The following is a 23231-nucleotide window of genomic DNA, read 5'->3' on the forward strand; positions in this document are numbered from 1 at the left end:
TGAAATTGTTCAGTGTTTAGTTTCAATAATAGCATAAACCGCATGATATTTACAGCTTTTTCAGTTCTTCTTCAGGTAGGTTCCTTTTTTTTTTTCCGTACATCTGCAACCAACAATCCACAGCATGGACTGAAATTTGGCACAATAATTCAAATTTAAAAGTTGGACTTTCCCAAATCAGTTGCCACACACTTCAAACTAAACATGCAGCTTTAATGATTTTTTGAAACGCGTTACTGGCATCAAACGCAAAAACGGACTCATCCGTCCGTCTCAGAGCAGGACCACAACGGGAAAGGAGTCTAAAGTGGACTCAATCAGAGGACCAAAACATCCAGCGATGTATGCATAGTGTTATCAATGAATGGACAACCTGCACACTCCACAGAGCTGCTGACCAGCATCCTCCAACCAGGGACCTTTTTCTGTGAGGCTGCAGTATCAGCCACTGGTGCACTGTGTCAGCACTGGGATTTTAAAGATCTGTCGTCTTTCCTGCCAATGCTTTCTGCCTTTTTAAGTTTTTCCATCAGTAAATACTTAAAAGAAGGAGGCGATATGACTAAAATGGCACAAATGAAAATCCAGCAAGTAGTAAAGTCAGATCAAGTTGTGGCAAAATATGTGGACAGATTATAAAGCTTGATTGCAGTGACAGCTCAACGTTCCTCCTGTTAAGGTTTAGCAATGCACTCCAGGCCTTTATTCACCCTTTACAGAGGGCTGAGTTCTTCCCTTTTAATACACACATACACACACGCATGCACACACACACGCCGCTACAAAACAGTCATTGTGTCAGTAATAAACAGATATGATTAACCACGTCGTAAATACTTCTCAAGCATAATAGGTCCATCATGCCGGTAGCTTTGCCATGCTGTGGTGAGAGCAGCAGTGTGTGTGTGTGTGTGTGTGTGTGTGTGTGTGTGTGTGTGTGTGTGTGTGTGTGTGTGTGTATCATGGTGAAAGCATGTGGGTGATTTAACAGGCGTGAAGGAGCAAGACGGTGGCACAAGGGGCAACTGAGGACGAGCCACGGCGGTCATGTGACCACACACCTCTGCACACCCACACATTACTCGTGTGGCTCAACAACCGACACAAGAAAAGCGGGAAAAAAGGGTTAAATCGAAACTAAATGAGGAGTTTGTCACTTCAAAGAATCACATATTTAAGTGGGAATTTATCCAGCTACTTCACTAATTACCATAAAGAAGAAACGCTCTTGGGAATTCAACTCGCGCTACCGTTTGCTGATCGCTCTCAGATGTGTACACATCAGTTCAGCTGTAGCTGCATGATCTACTGGGAGGAAGATCCTCTATAAGATGGACTCTTTAAATGTAATCCTTCTCAGAAATGTTTACTTAAGGCTGCTGATGCATAATCGTGATTGTGGATAAAGTTACTGACGTTTCCCGTCTTGCCTTCAAGGCGTTCCACCTTTAGCAAACAGGAGTTTAGCAACATCGTGACACAGCTTCTATTTGACGGAGTTACCGGCTTTGGGTAATGCTAATGCTCACAAAGGAGAGACAGCGGCTCTGCAGCTCTTTGTATGCTTTCACGGGCGAATTAAATAAACGCGTTACTATTTTCATAAGGATAATCAATCACTGATGCCTTAATCACTTTCTTACACGGCATTCCGAATGCTGCTGGATACGGCTGTCTGACTGTATAAGTGAAAGAAAAACAGAGCAGAAGTGGCGCAGGTGTAAAAGCAGCAGGTCTGCCTCACATTGGTCGATTTCCTCTGTGTGCACGTGACTTTATGATGAAATCTGAGCGTGGATTTCCTTCAATCCTCGCCGCAGCGCCGCATTAAAGGTTTCCACACTGCAAACACGCGGAAACACGAGCAGAGACGACAAAAGGAGGGCGATGCGTTGGAAACCGCCGAACGGCTCAGTGAGCTAAATGCAGCTGTGGTCGCGGCGGCTGGCGAGTGGAGCCAGTTGTAGCGGACTATCGGCTGGCCACAGAGCTGATGGCTCCGGACCACGGGGGGAGGGGGGGGGTCTTTTACCAGGCCTGGACAGCAGAAGGCTCCAACAGCCCCCATGAAGATTATCTCAGACAGATGTGGTCGGGTTTCAGCGGACAAAACAACAACTCGGAAAGTGGGAGGCAAAAGGGGCGGCGCCGCTCACGGCTGAGGCACGGAGGACAAGTTCAACGCACGAGTATCTGTGTGTGTGTGTGTGTGTGTGTGTGTGTGTGTGAATTGGGAAACTTGGTACAGCAAGAAGGCAGTGAGACGGTTTAGCAGGCGCAGCCACCCTGGTGTTCTGAGGGAGAGTCTTTCAGGCTCTGGTTCCGGTGGTTGGGCACCAGGCTGGCGTCTCCGTCCATGCTCTCGTTCATCTTCTCGCAGATGACGTCCACCAGGCGCTCGAACACCTGCTTGACGTTGATGTTGTCCTTGGCGCTGGCCTCGAAGAACTGAAAACCTGAGGAGGAGGTGGGAGAAAGGGGTTGAAGCGGACAGTCGTGTGTCCACAGGTGGGAGTCTGGGTGTCGGTGAGACCTAGCTCCTCCGCCAGCCGCTGGCCGTCCTCCGTGGGGATGAGCCTGTCGTCCTCCAGGTCACACTTGTTCCCAACCAGAATCACCTGAGCATTGTCCCAAGAGTACGTCTTGATCTGCGTCGCCCTGAATGACAAACAGATTAAAAGCAAGTGGAAAAAAAATGCATTTGCTCCAGTTTCTCTTCATCTTCAACACGTAAAACACGTCACAGGTTGCAGGCCGGAGCGCTAAAGCTTTCATTTTAAACGAAACATAACTGCAAGGGAACAAGTATGATGGCCTCTCCTTCACATGGCAACGATTTCAAGTAGAAAACACCAAACGTTTGTTAGATTTTGGGTGTCTGTTTGCACGACAGCAGTGCTCACTGAGAAGAAACACATGTTTGAGAACGGCTGCCAAGATGCAACTTTTCGAACAATGGAGCTCGGTGTGGAGTTTGAATGTTCTTCACGTTTCCCCCCCAAGTACGTATGAACGCATGAATCACAGGAGTGTGTGCAGACATGAGCCAGTTTGCTGTTATGACTCAACTGACCACATGGTGGAGCTATACGAGCACAAATAAATCAGATCTTCGTCCGTCCATTCTTCAGTGCTTCTAATTTTCCCATCAATTCCTAAAAGGATGTCTTTAAGACATGTGGAAGAGTAATTTTCCAGTATTTCATTATCAAATAGCAGAACCTAAAACAGGTTTAGAGGGACTCACCAGTCCTGGACTGCATTGAAGGAGTCCTGGTTGGTAATGTCGTACATGAGCAGGAAGCCCATGGCTCCTCGGTAGTAGGCTGTGGTGATGGTACGATAGCGCTCCTGTCCTGCTGTGTCCTGGAAAACACACACACACACACACACACACACACTACTGTCTTCACTCTTGTTTCCACTGTATCACATGTCCTTTAAGCTTGTCCTGCAATGAGGCTGATGTCCCCATTAGTGTAGAAGAACAAGAACATGTGTTAAATTAATCGCAGCCAAAACCTCCACAAAACCTGGAAACACGTCTGAGGGAGGATTCATTTATTTACACAAACACAGGTCAGACCTCTTCACACAAAAAGGCATTAAAAAAATTTGAGCATGACTTTAAGCCAAAAGGGGGCAGTGTTGTCCAAAATACAGACCCGAGCTTTGACCTCTCAGTCTGATGGAGCTCCGTTTGAATCAGAATTCACATAAAAACCATTTTCAAAAGGCTCACTTTCACTTTTTACATGTATTCTTCAACTTGTCTTTTGTTATTTTTCTTTATTCAAGCTCATTTTCTAGTTGTTTGAGTTCTTGAAATGATTCTTTTTCCAGATCATCTTCTGCTCTTATTTCTTTGAATCCTTGTTATTTTCCCCTCATTGTTCTTTGAGTTCTTCAGGTTCCTTTTCTATCAGGGGCGGCTGTGGTTCAGTGGGGAGACGTCGAAGTGCATGTCGAAGTGTCCTTGGGCAAGACACTGAACCCCAAATTGCCCCCAGTGGATGGATTGAGCGCCTTGCATGGCAGCCGCCTTCAACTGGTGTGTGAATGTGTGTGTGAATGGGTGAATGTGACAATGCAGTGTAAAGCGCTATACAAGTGTAGTCCATTTACCATCTCAAAATCTTCTTCTCGTTTTTCCAAATTCTAAATATTCTTTCAGTTTCTTCTCAAGTTCATTTCTGAGTTCAAGTTCTCTTTTCAGCGCTGTAAGTTCTTCACCTAGTTGTTCTTAGTCATCCTTGAGTTGTACTTCTACAATTCTACAATTTCATTTAGCAGACGCTTTTGTCCAAAGCGACGTACAACACAAGCAAGAATACAGACATAAGAAAGAAAGAAACCCTTAGTAAATGCTTCAATTGCTTCAAGTGCGATTGGTCAAGGGAGTTGCCATCAAGTTGCAGAAGAGGAGCCACTACCCCCCCCTTTTTTTTTTGTTTTGTTTTGTTTTTTTTTTTTTTGTGTGTGTCAACTTAGTCAGTGGTACATAAGTGCTGGGTTTTAGAACACCTGATCTATTCTTCCCCGAACATGGGGTCGGATTAGGACCCTAGGTGTTCTCTGAACAATTGAGTCTTCAATTGTCTCTTGAAAGTAGAAAGAGACTCGGCAGAACGCACCGAGTTCGGTAGTTCGTTCCACCATTTGGGAACAACAGAGGAGAAGAGTCTGGCAAGAGATTTAGAGCCGTGCTGGGCTGGAAGCACCAGACGTCTCTCACATGCAGAGCGAAGAGGGCGTGAAGGAGAGCAGACCTGGATCAGGGAATCCAGGTAGGCCGGAGCCGTTCTTGTAAGCGTTTTGTAATCTTCTAATTTGTTTTCCTTTGTTCTTTAGGTTCTTCAAGCTCCTACAGCTGTATGAGATCTTACTTGACTCAGTTTTTTCTTTTGAAGTTACTTAGCTAGCTTTATGAGTTCTAGAAGTTACCCTTGTTCAAGTTCTTCGAGGTTCTTTTTCAACCTCAACAAGTTCCTCATCCATGCAGTTCTTCTTTGAGGTTATTCAAATGCCTTTTCTAGTTAACTTCTCCCTTTGGATCTTCCACTGTTGAGTTTTCCTTCCAAATCTCGTTTGGAGTTCCTTTTCCAGTTCAACAAGTCCTCCTACTTGTTCGTCTCTTTCCTCCTTCCTGCGTTTTAAATTTCCGTTTCTCGTTTCTCCACTTTTAGTTCTTCTTCTAGTTCGTTTATTTTAAAAAATTTTCTTCAGATTCTTCAGAACATCGCCCTCGCTAAAGAAGAAGCTTGGATTTTCTTCAGCTCCTGCCACAATCACTTCTTATCACATCTCCACTTTCTGGCAGGTCGTCAATAAGCAGCCGACGGGAGCAAAACACACAGATAAGAGGAACCCGAGCGCCGTGGAGGAGGCGCAGTGCCCTCCGGCCACGGCGAGCGCCGCGTCTATCGGGGACATCTCCTAATTAAATGGAGGTCGGTGGACTGGACGCAGCGCAGGTTGAAAGCGTGGAGATCAAACCCGGAGGTGGTGCGGTAGCGGCCGCTCCACTCTCACGGTTACTTGGTAACGTGTGTGAGTTCATTTGCATCCAGGGGGACGGGGGGTGCGGCGAGTGTGTGTCTTTATAGTGTTTGTCTGATGTTTCCCTCATTTCGAAGAGGAGGAGGAGGAGGAGGAGGAGGAGGAGGAGGAGGAGGAGGAGCGGGTTGTCCAGGGAACCGACGGCCATTGAGGTTTATGAATGTTCCATTACAGCCAGGACAGCTCGCGCTCGTTGGCCTCGATGAGCCCTCTCAATTTACAAAACCGACCAGACAGAGTGCTGCTTGAGCCCTTCCGGCGAAGACAGACGCAGGGGCCAAGTCTTCTTTTTCAAATCTACCAAGCTCATTTTAAAAAACAACCCAGAAATACGCAAAAAAACAGAACAAAACCCAAAAGTAATGTGATTGATAATGTGATATAAAGGCGGCCTGATGAGACAGAACCTATCCGAGCAGGCGCTCTGACCCCGGTATGATCCGGTCAGTGTCCGTGGAGCTGGCACGTCCACTCTTTCAGACTCGTCTGTTCGCTCGATCGCTGCTCTGAAGAAAAAAAACACTGTGGTTTATTTTGGTTACAGTAACGTGTGAAATATTCCAGGTCCGTCTCTATCTCATCTGTGCAGAGATGATCAAATATTTGGTGGCATAATGGGACGGCTAACCAAATAGACAGTCTCCAGGGTTGCTACAATAAAGCCCAGCCTGTAAACAAAAGCTTCTCCCCGGTGTGTACACGTGGGATGATGGATTGGGAGGCGTTTAAATTGGGCTCCTGCTCAGTCAGCGACCCTGACGTCACGCAGACTCCTCGTTAAACCTGCGTCACCTGCATTTAAATTACACACGGGGAGTCGTGAGCTATATGCGCATTTATGATGAGTGTGCCGAAGGTGTGTGTTTGCTTTCAGATCAGAAACACGGTGTATTTCCGTCACACACACACACACAAAAAAAGGAAGAAGCATGTAAGCGGCCTGTGTACACAGTGTGAACACATACGGCGTGTTTGAGCTCTGCTGCAGGGCGAGGGAGGCCATGTGGCGCCTTATCAGTGTGTTTCCATTTCACACAAAGGGAGGCCGGCAGCTGGCGGAGCACGCTCATCGATGCGCAGAACATCAGGGCAACGTTTACACGACGATGTTTCGAGTGAGAATGTACCATTTTTTCTGTTTTAGTCTGAGGAAAGTTTGAAAAAACGGTGTTTAAAGAAAGTGTAGTTTTCATCGGGAGCCACTAGGGGTGCTGTTGGTTGTGGAGTGAAACCACAAACGTGTCCATAGAAACAATACGTTCCTCTCCGTGAAAACCAGCACTGCTTGTAAATACTTACATCTAGGAAATGAAAACGTGGCAGCATGAACTCTACTCGAGCAAAGCACTTTCAGAAATAGGGATAGACCGGCATGAATCTTTTTAGGGGCGATTACGATACCAATTTTCTTCCCATCACCCTTAGCCGATGGCCGATTATGAACTTCCGATTTTCTAGAGCCGATATTTGGGGCCAATACTGCTTTTGCTCCCTAAAATTTACATCAAAAAATTACGTAATGATAACAAATATTACAGGTCTCAAGCTGAAAATAAGAAATATTTATTTAACAGTCAAATTTTTAACAGCTTTGATCAACCTTATGCAACATACTTTAAAATGAACAAAAAGTGTTCGGTGTTTTTAATTAATCAAATAATGCCTGTAAAATAAAATAAAATAAAACTAATATTTAGACATCATTAAAGGTGCATTAAGGAGTTTTTCATCTTTAAAAATACTTATTTTCCACCATAAATATGTTACACATTTTTAATGATGTGTACAATGTGCCCTGACATATTCATTACAAGTATCGCTAACAGCGCTAAATTGTCACTTGAAAGTTGCAGTGCCGGTCCGGCACCAGAGTTTTTTTGGGGAGAATTTGAGAGGAATGACGTAATGCACGCTCCGGCTGGCCTGATTTAGTTAGGTTTCGTTTTGTCCGCCATTACTCCGCCAGATGCTTAGTGAGCAACAGAGGTGTCAAGAAAGTACTTTCCCATGCCATGTTTTCCATGTACCCAGTCAGTTCTCGAAGAGCTGGGCTGATTGTGACCACCTGGGCCCAGAACTGTTTGTTGCAGGTGATTCAAATCAGCCCAGCCCTTTGTTAACTGACTGGGCGCAACAAAAACATGGCATGGGAAAGTACTTTCTTGACTCCTCTGGTGAGCAACAACTGAGCAGGATCTTCCAGAAAGTAAGAAAAGACTGGCTTCTAGCACTGCCACAGCTCCATCACAGACTCCACCAGGTAAAAGAAACTTAAAGGTGCTGTAGGCAGGATTCAGCATCTCCGCCATCTTGCTTAGGTTTACCTAAGCAAGATGGCGATTTGACCCATCTAAGATGGCGATTTGAAACCCAGCACAGCCAATCCTGTCCTTTTTTCTCTGACATCACGCCCTTACGCAAGCTAAGCCCCTCCCACAAGAAGGTGCGACAAACGCCCCTCGACCAATCACGGTTAGAGCCTCCGGGGCTCTTCTGATTGGTCAAAGATACCTGGAGCTGTCGCGATTCCTTTTCAGCTCAGAACAGAGACAGATGGAAACGCTGCGCCCTCGCGGTAGTGCAATTATGCTACACTCCTAAAGGATTATCAATGGATACTCTAACATTTAATCCAAATAAAACACAGAAAAATTAGCATTGACTAGCAAAATCCTGCCTACAGCACCTTTAAATTTTACTCGAGCGCTACTAAAAGAGCGAGGAAGGAGTTCCCCTCTTCCGTGCACGCAAGCCACAGGCACGAGTTTTTCACTAAGCTGCATTACGCCCAAGGCCTGCAGGGGGCGCTGTTTCGCATAAAACGTGCAAACTCCTTAATGCACCTTTAAAACAACTGAAGTATTGCATATACTTAAACTTATAGAGCTGCCCAAGGATGCCTGTCTGTAAATCATGCCACGGAAAAATAAATCTGCGAATCCATGCGCGAATCGGCTGATACCAATACAAGTAAAAAACTCGATAGCAGCCGATGTATCGGTCTATCCTTATTCAGAAAACCTCAAACATCTGGAAATAAACCTGCTGGAATGACGGCTGCTGTTTGATATCATTTACCCAGAGGGTAAAACCCTCGACCCAGCACAAAACAGCTCAAGCTTCAAAAAATCCTCATCGATTGCGAAAACATTACAACTTGATGTTTTTCATTTAAAATGCTTGAGCTGCACACTCGTTCAAATACACTTATCTGATATGCTTTACAGTAAAGTAGCTTTAATCACTGCAAGAGGGGCAAAACAAACCCAGATCCAGAAGATTGGGACTTCCAAGTCAAGATATTTCACAGTTGATTATTAACACAATGTCAGGAGAACAAAAGCCCTTCAAACACACTGCTGCAGACCTTCATTAGGTCCCCGTCAGACGCTGATAGGGGACTTCCTCTGCTTCCTGGACGACGTAGGAAATACCAGCTCGGTCAAAGTAAAGCCCAGTCTCCCCAAAAGAAAAAAAAAAATGATCCCACCAATCACACAGAATGTATTCAGCATGGCCTCAATCCCTCTCACCACGGACACTGTGTGACATTTATGTGAGACATATGTTTGATCAGGTAAGAGTGTGTGTGTGTGTTTTGGTGTGTGCTGCTGATTCATTTCGGTCACAGTTTGTGTATCAGTCTGTTGGCCGACTTGACTCATCTTGTTTGAGCAGCCCTAACAACGTATATCGAAGGGATTTATCGCGTGCGGCGAGGAATACGCCAGCAGACGGAGAATTTAAGGATACACCTCACAGTGCAAAAAACACAAACGCCCTGCAGTGAACACCGGTGTGTGAACATTCATGGAGACTGACAAAGCTGTTGTTGCAGCTAATTTGCAGTGTTCAGTAAATAAACTCTTGTTTAAAATGTTTAAAAAGTGGAATATTTTATAGGACGCCATAAGCATAAATTAATCTTTTCCAAAAATCCTCCAGCTTTGAATTACTTATAAAACTGTGGTACATATAGTGAGACACGAGCTCCCTCTAGTGGACGCTGTCAATAAATGTGTCAATAAAACATTATCATTATGTAAACATATTTGAAAATTCCATGTTTTTTTTTTTCCCAATAACTTCTAAACTGGAGGTGTACAACATAAGGCCTGTGGGCCAAACCGGCCTGCAAGAGGCTCCAACTCAACTCGCCAAACCGCCACACAAATTTCTTAAAAGTAGTGGACACAACACAGTCTATCGGAGATGCTGCCATTGAAGTTAGCAAACTAGCATTAGCCTCAAAGCCCCGCTGTCACTATGAGTTTATAGACAAACACACAAAGTGCAACAGCTGTAAGAAGCTTTTTGAACAATTCACTGTATTTTGGACCAAAAAAAATCATTAAAATCAACTTCATGTTGAGATTGTAATCATTTTTGAAAATAATTCTTTGTTTGTTGTGAAAATCTACACATTTTCATGATAAACACTCTGTGTCACCACACAGGAAAACTTTAAAGTTTAGAATTTAAGGTTATTATGGCACTATTTCACTGATTCGGCCCACTCGAGAGGAAATTTGGCTGTACGTGGCCGTTATTAACCAACACTGACAAGTTGTTGTGAATTACAGGATACCGAAGAAAACTACTGTGGTGGGAGATACTTGGGCAGGACTGTGAGAATTTGTAAAATCATGCTCATGTCACTTCTGCTTTACACTCACCGACATCACTTGTGCTTGGAATCCTTACATCTGACTGCACAAACACACACACACACACACACACACACACACACACACACACACATACAAAACTACTGAATCAATGCATCCAGTCAGCAGTTCTTTTGTTACTTGTGTAAAAAGTGTTTATAATTCTTGGAAACCTCTGCTTTTCTTGTGCAGAGGTTTAAAAAAAAGAATAGTCACAAACTCATGAAATGTGCCAGCAACAAAGTTTTAGCTCACAAAGCAAAAACCTTTCCGAGGAACTCTGGGGCGTCAGGTGATGATGTTAACTTTCAAACACAACAAAATGCGGCTTTAAAAAGGGTTTAACCGACACGTGAAGATCTTCACTGAGATGAAACCTGCTGAAAAGTGTCCGGTCGAGCTGCTGAGGTGACAGGATCCTCATTCCAAAAAACAGAAAGAGCATTGCAATGATCTCCACTTGACTTCTGACATTCAAAACCTCACCTAAACCTCAACCCTTGTAATCTCATCTTCTTGACATATTTTTCAAACTTGTAGTAGATGTCTGATAAGAAGAGACAGTCCTCCACGTGCATGAAAACTATGAGGAAGTTATGCTTTTTATTTTTTTCTTCACGTTGCATAATTCCCAGGTTGAACTTGCACAAACCCACAGAGTGAGACAAGAAGGGCCTCAGTCAAGGTTTTATGGGTGGTCATTCACACGGTGCTGGGGCGAAGAAAGCCTCTCATATACTGACTTTACTTTTCTTGATAGGCTCGTTTTACCTCTAAATACACAGAAAGCGCTAAAATCTCAAAGGAATTTCAGCTTCCCTTTTCTAAACAATAACAACCAGGAAGTTTGTGGCAGACGGAGACAAAGGAAAATGATAAGCACTACGGAAAAAAAAAAAAAACAGTAGGTTATTTCTTCATTGGTTTGATGTAAAATCCAGATTATCGTCCAAAACTACATTTCAAACTGAACAAGGCACCATCACATCTGAGAGAGCTGTTCGTACCGTTCTGCTCCAGTAAAACTTTGATTAGATAACTTTGATTAGGATGATAGTTTTCGTTCAGGCTGACTGTCGAGCATTTTCTGTGTAAAACTGCTCTAGGTTTATGTCCTGTTTTCACGGTGTTTTCAGGGGAAAACGAAAGACTTCGGTTGTGTTTTGTGGGCCCGTTTACACGACAGTGGTGCTGAAAACGAAACTTTTTGAAACTGTTCTCACTCCGTCTCCATGGAAACGGAAGAAGATGAAACTTTTCTGAAAAGCTCCTGCTCCACGGCCGTGGTAAACTGTTCTTCAGCACACGGGCAAGTAAATGGACAATGACAAAAATGTCGGATCCTGTGCATTTTCATTGGAAACGTCGTATAAACGGGGTCCTCGACTGCTGGGGGACTAAACTCAGTATATTCATCTGGCAGCGAATGTCTCTCTTCCTGCTTCCTGCTTCTGTTTGCAGAATCCGTCTGAAATTGGTCGATTACAGTATTTTCTAAATTCTAAGTTGAGCTGTTTTTAGTTGTTTGGCTGCATATATCAAAAATATATGGATCATCTTGGACCAACACATGACACTGTATAACACTTTAATGAAAACTTTCCAGAAGGAAAAAGCTACCCAGCAGAATTCAAAATGGAAACCATATTCAGTAAAGCTTTTGTGCACTCACCCAGATCTGCAGCTTGATCCTCTTGTCGTTGCGGAAGACGGTCTTGACCTTGAAGTCGATTCCCACGGTGCTGACGAAGGCGGAGGTGAAGGAGTCGTCGGCGTAGCGGAACAGGAAGGAGGTCTTCCCCACGCTGCTGTTGCCGATGATCAGCAGCTTGAACATGTAGTCGAAGTTCTGGTCGGCAGCATCTTTCTGCGAGGGCTGCTGTTGGAGCCGCGAGTCGCTGGAAGCCATCTGCCGAGCAGGAAGAGAGATCAGTCAGAAAAGATTGCAGTGGTATAAAGTGTTTGCTGGAAATCGCTCCACGGCTGCGATTCATCACCGAGATGGACCGAGGCCGGTCAGGAACATCAGGCACAGCGGCAACCAGCTCTTTCATTGTTTAATGTCTTTATTGGTGAAAAAAAAAAAGAGAGCAAACCTCAGCTCACTCTAGTTTCCACTGAGTGGAAGCAGCTTCCTGGGAAACACGCAGCAGGTTAAGCGGTTGGATCAATTTCATCACGGCTCAAATTTCTGAATGTAGATTTAACGTAGACTCAAATAAACCAGCAAAAATGACACAAATCAACACTCAGTGTTTCATTACAAAGACAGTTTGGTGACGTGCTGCTGGTATATCTACCAGATAGATGAATCTAGATCTCACTTTGGTAACAGGAGCAGGAGATGACATTAGATGAATGCAGGACACACCCTGGACAGCTCACCAATCCACAGCCGGACTAACACAAAGAGACACACAATCACTCACACACACATTCAGCCGTGAGGCCAATTAAAGGTAACTCATTTAAGCGTCGAGCCGTATCAGCTGGAGGAAACCGACACAAACACAGAGAACATGAGAATCGTTTTTTCTTCCAAAAACCAGAACAAAACAGTTTGAAAACTGGAATCCATCAGGATCCAGGGCACAGTGTTCACTGCAGTGTTCCAGCAGGGTCACGACAAGGTGACAAGGTGAAAACCATAACACGATTATCACCACGACGGCTGAAATCAGTGTGTAAGCTTGATTGATTTGACCTTTCTGAGACACCGTAGTTGTCTGCCCTACTTAAATCCATGTTCAGTGAGACCAAAAAAGACAGACGACGGCGACGACTGACGATTTCTGAGCACAGCTGACCTATGTGTCCAATCTAAGGTCCCATTCACACACAACAGCATTTTCAAGAGAGTATAGAAAACTTTCATTGTGTTTTTTGGGGTCTGTTTCCATGACAACGGTGCTCGGAGCCTCGGAAAACGGCTCCCGAGGTGGAACTTTTTGAAAACACTGACTCCATCTCCATGTAGACGGTGGAAACACAGCGGTTCTCAGTTCTTCCGACAATAACAATGGCGGCCGCCGTCACTCACCAATGTGTGGTTTGAATATAAAACACACAACAGCGCCTGCTAGTGGTAACTTTGGTTAATGATTTAGGCAAATACAAGGAAGGAGACGAATTAGTTTTACAGGGAAAGTCCAATCCCCTTTTGTCTGCTTCTGACTTCACCAACAGATGTTAGAAACGTCCGTCGCAGACCGAATGAGCTCGGTTCAATCCTAATTGAATTGAAGGAAAAAAATAATCAAAGTTTCATTTGGAGGATCTGAGAGCGGAGCTTTCAGTTGGTGGGGAAACTCCACCATCTGCCTCATCAGAGGGTAATCTCTCCTGGGGGGGGGGCAGGTATGAGATTACCTGCCATTAAGCCTTTTATTGTGGGCCGTCCAAACAGCGGGGGGGGGGGCGAGGACGAGTCGCCGGGCAGCTCGGGGTGTGAAAGGAGAGAGCGGAGAGCGTGGCTTCCCTTTCAAAACGCACACAAAGCTGATCAATCGCTGCAGCCCGGCCCGGCCGCCGCTCTGGGACCCGTCTCCGTGGAGACCGGGCTCCAACACCCATTAGCGGTCAAAGCAGGCAGTTCGCTCGGCTTTTAACTGATAGAGATGGAGGTTCCTCTCAGAGCGAGGCGGAGATATAAATCTGACCAGCAGGAGAGAGAGAGAGAGAGGGAGGGAGAGAGAGAGAGGGAGGACGATCATTACTGAGGGATGAACAGAGCAGGAATGAGGAGTTTATTTTCACAACAATAACAACAGAGGGTCAAGAAAATGACGAGCGTGAATGATCTGATCATCTGCAGGATAACTCCATCTCTGCCATCAGGGAGGGGTTAAAGGTCGACGTTTACGCAGCGTTTCGAGTGAAAAGCGTGTCGTTTATCCTTCCAGAAAAGTTCTGCGGTTCAAAAACAGCTGTTCTGTATCCTTGTTCTGGTTTAGTCCCGAGGTTCAACTTGCATTTATAGATGTAGAACTGATCTGTGTTTACAGATTCTGAGTTCATTTAGGCCTCAAACATCAGGTTTTGGTCTATTTTCATCATTTGTTTTGATTTTCCCTTAACTAGCCTCACATTATTTTGCAGGAAAATGTTGTTTTTATACTGTATTTACTCAAAAATAAAGCAGAAATAGCACAGGTTAAATTCTGCCTGCATCACTGACCTCTTCTTTTTGTTTTGTTTTGTTTTGTTTTCGGCAGAGGATTTTAAAAGCTCTCTGTCTTTTCGACAGACCGGTTTACAGAGGGCAGATCTTTGCAGCGATTCTGTCAAAATGACAGACGACAAGAAGACGAAAGCTGAATACACTCTTTAAAAAAAAGCAGCGAAAGCGTCCGCTACATTCAGCCGTTTGAGGCAGGGGTTCACACTGGGACTCCGACCCTCAGATCTGCAGAATGAGAGGCTTAAGAGTTTATTTCAGTCAACAAACCAACCACAAAGTAGAGATTTTTCTGTGGATCTGGATTGAAACAAAAACTAAATCAAGACTTTTCCTCCTCATCTACCTGTCCCATGTCAGGTAATCATGCAGTTCTCTTTCCCTGCTTGGTCTCATTTACTCTAAACTTGAATCTTTTACACCCTCATGTTCTTCTAATCCCTAAAGCCATATCATAAATTCCTGAATCACATGAGGAACATTTCCAGTGGACTTATAGGACGCACAGCGGCGACCGGCCTGCTGAGAAATGATTTTGGTACATGAACTCTCTTCCTGAGCCCGGGGTTAAAGCCAGTCACATGTTCGCTGTGTTTACTGTGCAGCTCTGGGTTCCTGCACGCAGAGAGGCGGACTCAAACGCCTCAGAGCCACCAGAGCAGGCCCAGACGGAGTCCCAGGACAGCACCTGCTGTCAAACCACGACAGGCGTCGTCCGGTGGAGTGAAGCCAGCCGGGGGTGGGAACTGCTTTATGGCACAGCAGGGCGTCATTATCTCATCAGCAAAACAAATAGAGGCCATTACAGCGCCGGGGCCTGGTGCAGGTGGTGCAGACGGGGCCCAGCAGGCCGCCTGCTCCGACGGGAAATCACCACTAATGATTAGCCGTCACATCTGTCCTGCCATCAGAAACCCTGGAGGACTGATCAGTCCTTCTTCTGTGTTTCTTCATCCAAATCAGGTTTGCCAGGGGCTTGAGGAAATCCCAGGTGATTCTGTTTATACATTCACACTGCTCAGAATCCCCCCTCAAATTGTACTGGAGAACCAGGAATAAGACAAACCCACGCCCAGGGAGAACATGCAAACTAAACCCAGAAGGCTCCCCAAGATCAGTGTGACACAAGAGTGCAAACCACTGGTCCACTGTGCCCCAGTGCTCTGTCACAATCCTGATTCTTCCTTCTTGAATGCAGTGAGCAGTGTCAGTGACTGGCGAAGGCTTTCGGCCGCTTCATTCTTCACAAATCAACAAATATGATATGATTGGTTTTTTCTTTTCTTTTTTCAATCTGAGAAGGTTGATGAATTTAACGCAGAAACTCCAGCCTGGACTCGAACCAGGATCCCTCTGTGAGGTGAGACAACCATGAGGCACGAAGAGAAGAAACTAGAACAAAATGACAAAACCGAGCCTTAAAACGGAAGAAGATGTAAGTTTTGCTGATGTTTCCGACATGGAGGAAGTGAGAGGCAGGAAAACAAACTGGATCCAGAAACTCACCTTCTGACGGAGGAGCGCAGATTCCCGTCTCGGTTTTTCTTTTGGGAAAAACGACAAATCCTCACAAAGTGCGGCTGAAATATCCTTTTTTTCTCCCGCTCCTGTTTGTGTTTCTTCGGCAGCAGCAGCAGCGGCGGGACCGGCGCCTCTCTTCCTGCTCGTTCCCGTGCTGCGGGGCTGGAGCGGCTCCCGGATCTCGCTGTGTACAGAGCTGACGGCGCAGCCGGGACTCCCGCCGCGCGCACGACGCACGACGCACGACGCACGACGCGCGGCGCGTGCAGCAAGAGCCGCGTGCGTCTCCCTGAGCGCTCCTGCACCGCGCCGACGCACGCGCTAAAAACAACCTGCATCAAGGCGTTAGAGGAAAAACAATCAGACTTCAGCCCAGAGCTTTACATCCGTAAAGAAGAACAGAACAATAAGAATATATAGATTTTAAATATAAATGTAAGATACATAAACAACTGCAAATACAAAGAGAATCTGTGAGATTGGTCACATTGCTTGATCAAAATGAGGCTTGACTTCTGTTTGTTTCTCAAAATAACATGCACTAATATTCTCTTCCCAGTCAAAACTATCACATTTTTACCCCTGAAGACGTAACACCCGTGCTCATTTTACAAGCTTCGTTAGATGTATGGCTTCTGACCTTAACTGGGGAGAAGTTGTTTTAGTAAGATTTTATTTTAATTATTTATGCATTTAATTTTAATTTAAAACAAAACGAAAGAAGTGTGTATTGGGAAAAAGCTTTTCAGTGAAAAAAAAGATTTTTTTAAAATTAATTCATTCAAAATGTACAAAATCCTTTAAATTAGGAAATAGAAATTTAAAAACAAAGCACAGGGAGATTGTTGATGGAGATGTCAGATTTAGAAAGATCATGGATATTGATGAAGAGAACATACATAAACCTAGCAAACTGAAAGATAATAACAAAATGACATATTGCCTGTTATACCCTATTGATTGTAGTATCTGAGAAAATTAGTTTTTTTTCTTTTATAACAAAACACTTGTTTCACTATTGTGTTATTTTTAATGTATTATTGTTTAAAACGTTGTTCAATTAATCTTTGTCTTGTTATGACAGATTGCTTGTAAAGTCTGAACTTTGTGTTTCAATAGAAATTCTAACTTTGTTTTACTTGTTTGCTCTGTGAGTCTCACTATAGAAATCAAAACACTTCTTTAAAGCTCTGAAATAAACACTGAATGTGTTTTCCTGGTATGAGTAAGCTCAGCAAGATTTATTTCTTCTTATCTGCTTTGATTCAAACATTCCTTCATATCTTTGCCATTGTTGCTCCTCTTTATGAGCTGTAATAGTTTTGTTTTTTCTGTTGCACCACACACACACACACACACACACACACACACACTGACAGTAACTAACCACTGCAGAGCCTTGCAGTTTATCTGGATAACATCTGGATCAAACCCAGCACATCTTCTCTCTGATAAACGCTCCAAACTGCAGGTTGTTTGGTGCTCTGTCATCCATCACCCACATCAGACAGCCACAGCCAAGCTGCACATCTCCACGTTACAGACGGCCAGACTCATAATTAATGTAACAGAGCATATTACTTCAGGGAGGCTCTGCAGCATCGCTACATCTCCAAATAATGGGCGGCGGCGGCGGCGGCAGCAGCAGCCTGCTGCAGGGACTCTCAACAGAAAGTTATTTCCTGGTGTGGGTCAGGAATGGAGGAAGAAGTCTGCTGCAAGCCTCCACCGCTTCCTCCAGTTTCCTCACTTCCTCGTGCTTCACTCTGAACAGGCAGCTTTAAACATGTCTTTTCTTCAAATTCCTCTGACACAGAGTTATTCCGTTTTTAAAGCCTCGGTCCAACATTCAAACTGTATTAAAGACACAAACCTTTACATTATAATCTGGTTTTTTTTTATCCTTAATCTGTCATGTCATGAGGGGAAGACTGGATGTTTTCTTTGATAACAAGTTGAATTTCCTGATTCCATTACCACAACGGTTAGAGTGAAAAATCCAACAAGAGGTAATCCAGAGCCTGCAACATGAAAATAAAGGCCAACGTTCATAGAAAATACAAATGCAAACGCCACTATAGGAGTTTGAGAAGAAGACACTTATGAACATCAACGACACCCCCTGTATTCATGTTGTGATCAGTCGATCTTTATTCCAGCCTCTTGTACCCATAAAAGGAATAACAGACAGAAAAGAAGAGAAAAAAAACTGTGACAAACAAACAACACAGGAAACAATAAAATCACTGAAACGCTGCCTCCAAGGCCTCTGAAGTCCAGATGAGTGTCTGATACCGCTCTCTAAGCCTGTATGATTCATTCTTGGACAGTTCCAGCCTGTCCTCATATTTATACACAGTATTTCTGATGAGAGCTTTGAGAGTGAAGACGCTATTCAGCACAAACAGCTGGCTGGCTCTGGTCCACCTGGAGCCTTCAGTAACAAAGACAGTCCATCATGATACAGAACCTGCAGCTCCTTCAGTCTGGCTCTGCTGTCATGTAAAGACACCACCAGGGGGCAGTGTTCGGTGGCATACAGCAGGCTCCTTTAGTTTAGTTTAGTGTAGTTTAGTTTAGTTTAGTTTAGTTTAGTTTAGTTTAGTTACAATGCTGCTTTTGATGTGATAACCATCACAAAGCGCCTTCGGTGTTTGCTTACACCCTCTTTTAGAGCGCAAACACACACATCAGTTCCATGATTACTTTTAAAACCAAGCTGTTCGTCAGTGGTGACAGAATGTTGCTGAAATCTTTTCATTTCCATCACTGATCAAAACACCAAGGCCACAGGCCGATAGTTGTCAAAGCTGGACAGTCTCCCTGTTGTAACTGTAATTCCTGGTTCCAGTCGGACAGAACACGTTCCACCTGGTGTGGTACTATATGCATCAACATTCCAATAAAACATGAGGCAACGCATCAACTCTGAGTGATCTTATCTGGGCTTCGAGATTTATCCAAAGCCAATTTCCTTGTTGCAGCAGTCACCTCCTCCACACCATTTCAACTTTTTTCTTTTAACATAAATGAATAAATCTCTATAAAGTTCTAGCTGTTGTATTTATCTTGTAGTTTCAGTGTTTGTATTTTGATTTTTCTGTATTGTTGCTTTTATATTTCCCATCATGTTCATCAGCCTCTTTGTATTTTCTCTCAACATGGCGCATTCACAGATCAGTAAAATATAACCATCCTCTCTTATTGAAAACTGTTTGTTCACCCTGCTGGGGGTAAAATACAAAAAAACCCCCAAAAAAGATAAAAATCTACATTCCAGCTGCAGCCTTGAAAGGGATGGAGATAATAGTGTTTAAGCAAACCTCATCTCTTCACTTTCAGAGCTTTTATATTGAAATGAGGCCGGTGCGATGCATTAGTGCAGGTCCTGGAGCCTCCATCGCTGCTCCCTGCATTCAAGGCTGCTCCTCTCAAAAACTGCGTCACCACTGATTAAATAAAGGAAAACCTGCCTGTTCCCATCCAGACACCGACCACCAGGTCTGGCTTCACTCATCGCTTGAAAAGGGCCAATTTTAATAAACTCCACTGAGGGGAAATTTTAGGACTCGCTTGTAAACATTTGTTCATTCTACATGAAAATAAATCAAATCTCATTTTACAAATATATTTCCTCCCGCTTTTGTACCTGATTTTAAAGGTGTTATCATTTGTTCGCATATTTCACATCTTAGAATATTATGGTTTCCTAATTAGTCCACCTTCAGCTGGAACCGGATAAAAGAGAAGACTCCAATAAAATTTAAAAATACCTGCTTTAATGTCACATTGTTAATCAAAGAAAGTGCAGGTGACATTTAAAATACACATTTCTGTTACATTGTTAGAAAACAGCATTCAACAATTACAAAAGTGTGTTCAGAAATGAATGAATGACGTCCGAACAGCACCCCCTGCTGGACGAGCATGGAAGTGCTCTACAATTTATAGAGTTGTAAAACAGAAGTAACGAAAATAAATGATGCTTTCCAGCTTTTCATTTTTGAGATTCACATCATTCAAATATAGATCAAAAACTCAACTTTTAGATACAATCAGCCAGTAACGGTGTGTTTCTCATCCTGGCAGATCAGGACACTTCAAACACAGAAAAAAAGTTGTGAGATTAAATTCACATTCCTTAACTGTGTACAAGTGCATCATGTAAAATGAGAATATCCATGAAAAGTCAGTATTATCCCAACACAAACTGGTTTGTGATTAAAAAAAAAAGAGTTGATTTTATCTGAGATTATATTTTTGAATATTTTCAATATTTTGAGCCATGTATTTTTGAATACCATTTTGTAGAAGGTAAATTGAAAATGAGTAAAACCAAAAACGGGCTTAAAATGTTTCAGTTTATGTGGAATAAATCTAAAAAAGACATGGAAGTTTAACTATTTGAATTAAAATATGGGAATGGTTGACATTTTCACATTTCCATTGCATTCTCTTTATTCAGATGCACCTGTACTGTTGTATTTTCACATTTTAAACTCATGTCTTTGAAAAAATAACACAATGGAGAGACAAAGACATGCTTACGCAGAGATTTCTTGGTCTTGAGAGTTGATTTCTAAAACGGAAAGCTAAAAAAAGATCTGTAAATCTCAGTGAATGTGTGGATGATTGTTTTGGCCCCTCGATGGACTGACCCTCCTCTAAATGGTGGATAGGTTCAGGGCGGTGTAGATGAGATTGGTGGTGGTGCAGATGAACCCGATGAGGTTGCACAGGCTGGACAGGCCGTGGTAGCGCCCGAACGTGCTCTTCAGGACTCTGTATTTGGGGTCCTGCTCTCGGAGCTTGGCGAACTCCTCCTTCTGGCTGCCCAGGCCGACCTGCTCGCCCAGGCCGTGCTCCTTCTCCACCTCCCTCATCTGGAACATCACCTCGGTGGCTGCCGGACCGAACCACTGACCGTTCAGCCCGGCCGTGACCAGCGCCACGAAGTACAGACCCATCTGTGAACAGGAAATGAACAATTACCACTGAAAATGGCCACAATCTCCACATGAAGACAATTTTGATGATACTTTGTGGTGCAAAATGGAGTGAAATGTTAAAAACAGCAACACTTGTTCACCTGCACAGTTTCGTGCCAGTCCAGCAGCTCTCTGGGATGATACACAGCGTACACGGCCAGGCTGAAGATGGAGCTCCCCAGCAGGCAGTAGAAATACACAGGAAACAGTTTGCTCTGCACCAGGCCGAAGGTGTGCCGCGTCACCCGCGCCACCAGGACAAAACCTGCGGGGAATCAAACCGAGTGTCGCATCGGAGGCGGAAGCACGCGACACGGCGCTGCTGTGACTCCTGCATACCTGCAATGAAGGAGACCCAGACCTGCATGCCCCAGGAGAAGGAGAGCACCAGGAGGTGCAGCACTTTGACCAGGTCTGTCGGCTCGCCCTCTGTGGCCATGGTGTCACTGAGAAACACACATCGATGTGCAAACGGTGAGAACACACCAACAATGCTTCGTCTCTTTCTGGCCTCATCTAAAAACTCTTGAAATTAATTCTAAAATGCAAAGGCAGCCGGCGGAGGGAAGCCAAGATGGGAGTTGTGTGTTCCCTCTTAGTACCAGTTAGTATTCCTGCAGCAGCGTTTTGAACGAGCTGGAGACGTCAGAGGGAAGACTGGCAGACTCCAACATTGCAGCAATCGAGAGATGTAATAAAAGCATGAATTGCTGATTCAAAGTGCTGACGTGCAAAAACTGGCTTCACCTTTGCCAGCTTTCTAAGGAGGTGGACTTAACCCCTGTACTTATCTGTGAGTCTAACTTAAAATCAGTCCAATTTAAAACTGTTGCCTTCGAATATGGATCCAGTGGGCCAATTTTGAATTAGACAGGAACGTTGCTGTAATACAGACAGAGCAAGAGAAACAAAGTGATCCTGTTTTTGGAGAACTTAAATGACCTTCCCTATTTTATTTGCTGACAACACTAATTTTGTCACATCACACCCTGACTTTGTTTCTCTTATAAGAAATGCCAATAACAGTCGATGAGACACTGATGGGGAAACCACCCAGTATATCTGCAATAAAGTCCCCAGGAGGAGATATAATCTAATCAGTAAGTCTGTCATAGTACCATACTTTAATGCATCCATACATAACAAATTGTAGTACTGTCCGCAGTGCATCGCAGCCTTCTCCATTTAAAGACTGATCTCACACCAGAGGTCAAGTCTCAAATGCACCTGTGCCTAGACAGCTTCATCTATTAATGCTCTAAAAAAATTGCATATTTATGTGTAAATTCATTAATAATTAATTACATTTCACAGCTTCTTCCTTTCACTAAACGCTGTTCCTTCATCCATTGTTATTTTCCACTTAGATAATGTCTACTGATGGGGAGGATTTCACATCAGGCCTCATTCCTCTGCTGCACAGCTGGACTTCATCTTGTAAATTTGTCGGAAATTCTTGTTTTTTTTTTTTTTTTTTTGCAAATAAAGGAGCTGTTTGTTCAGAGCTGGAACCCAGCGAACCTGTTCCTGCTGGCTAGAGGAGCTGTTGTGTTCACAGTTTGGAGATAATAGCTGGTGTGTGCATCACTGCGGGCTGATCCTGCACATGTGCAGCAGGCCTGATAAAGTCCAGGGAGAGAGATAAGGCTGCAGAGGCAGAGCTGGGGAAGGACAGTTACGAATTAATCTCCCATTATGATCCAGCTAAATGTGATTAAGAACAGACGTGAAAGGCGAAGTCAGGACATCAGGACAGAGAGGTGATGAAACACACACTTCAGCCATCTTTAGCCTGCGAGCTCGCAAAAGTCACAGCAGCGTTAACGCGCCAGCAGCGGTTCTAGCGTCATTTTCATATTTCTCCGAGACAGATAACGGTTCCCAAACACTTAAACACAAACGCCGACTCACCGAGTGTCTTGACCCTCGCGTTATTCGGGGAAAATCTAAACCCTGAGCGCGGTGCAAAGTTCACCTTTTCCCTCTGTCATGTCAATAGATCACAAGCCCCGCCCCTCCGGTGGAGACCAACCAATGAGATTCATGAATATTAAAGTCGTCACAGTTCATCTCTCTTGATTGGCTACATTGTGATGTTTACATTTATTGTCCCGCCCGTAGCCAAAAGTCCCGCCCATTAGGAACGAAGAAACCAATCAGATTCATGGAACTGAAAGCTTACATTTCCTTTCTTTTAATTGGCTGTATTGTAATGTTTACATATAATGTAAACATAAGGTTACGCAACTGAATACAAGATTTCAAATCAACAGATAAACTATTAATTTGAGGTTTTACTTCATAACTTTTAGGTTCAAG

At 44.0% G+C, this 23231-nt stretch overlaps 2 protein-coding genes across 2 annotated transcripts; both read right to left on the reverse strand.

Annotated features, from left to right (window-relative positions):
• Nucleotides 1–43: 43 nt before the first annotated feature.
• rab3db (RAB3D, member RAS oncogene family, b) lies at nt 44–16148 on the reverse strand. Its single transcript, XM_030089084.1, has 5 exons — nt 15910–16148; nt 11899–12135; nt 3248–3366; nt 2534–2658; nt 44–2456 (listed from the first exon to the last, which is right to left on the reverse strand). Exons 2-5 carry the CDS (start codon nt 12133–12135, stop codon nt 2269–2271), a joined length of 669 nt encoding a protein of 222 aa, XP_029944944.1. The 5' UTR covers nt 15910–16148; the 3' UTR covers nt 44–2268.
• Nucleotides 16149–19681: 3533 nt separating this feature from the next.
• On the reverse strand, nt 19682–22924 carry tmem205 (transmembrane protein 205). The gene is made up of 4 exons (XM_030090628.1): nt 22824–22924; nt 21252–21358; nt 21014–21177; nt 19682–20891 (listed from the first exon to the last, which is right to left on the reverse strand). Exons 2-4 carry the CDS (start codon nt 21349–21351, stop codon nt 20589–20591), a joined length of 567 nt encoding a protein of 188 aa, XP_029946488.1. The 5' UTR covers nt 21352–21358; nt 22824–22924; the 3' UTR covers nt 19682–20588.
• Nucleotides 22925–23231: the final 307 nt, after the last annotated feature.

Source organism: Salarias fasciatus, chromosome 4 (assembly GCF_902148845.1).
Source record: "Salarias fasciatus chromosome 4, fSalaFa1.1, whole genome shotgun sequence".
Taxonomy (NCBI): Eukaryota; Metazoa; Chordata; class Actinopteri; order Blenniiformes; family Blenniidae; genus Salarias; species Salarias fasciatus.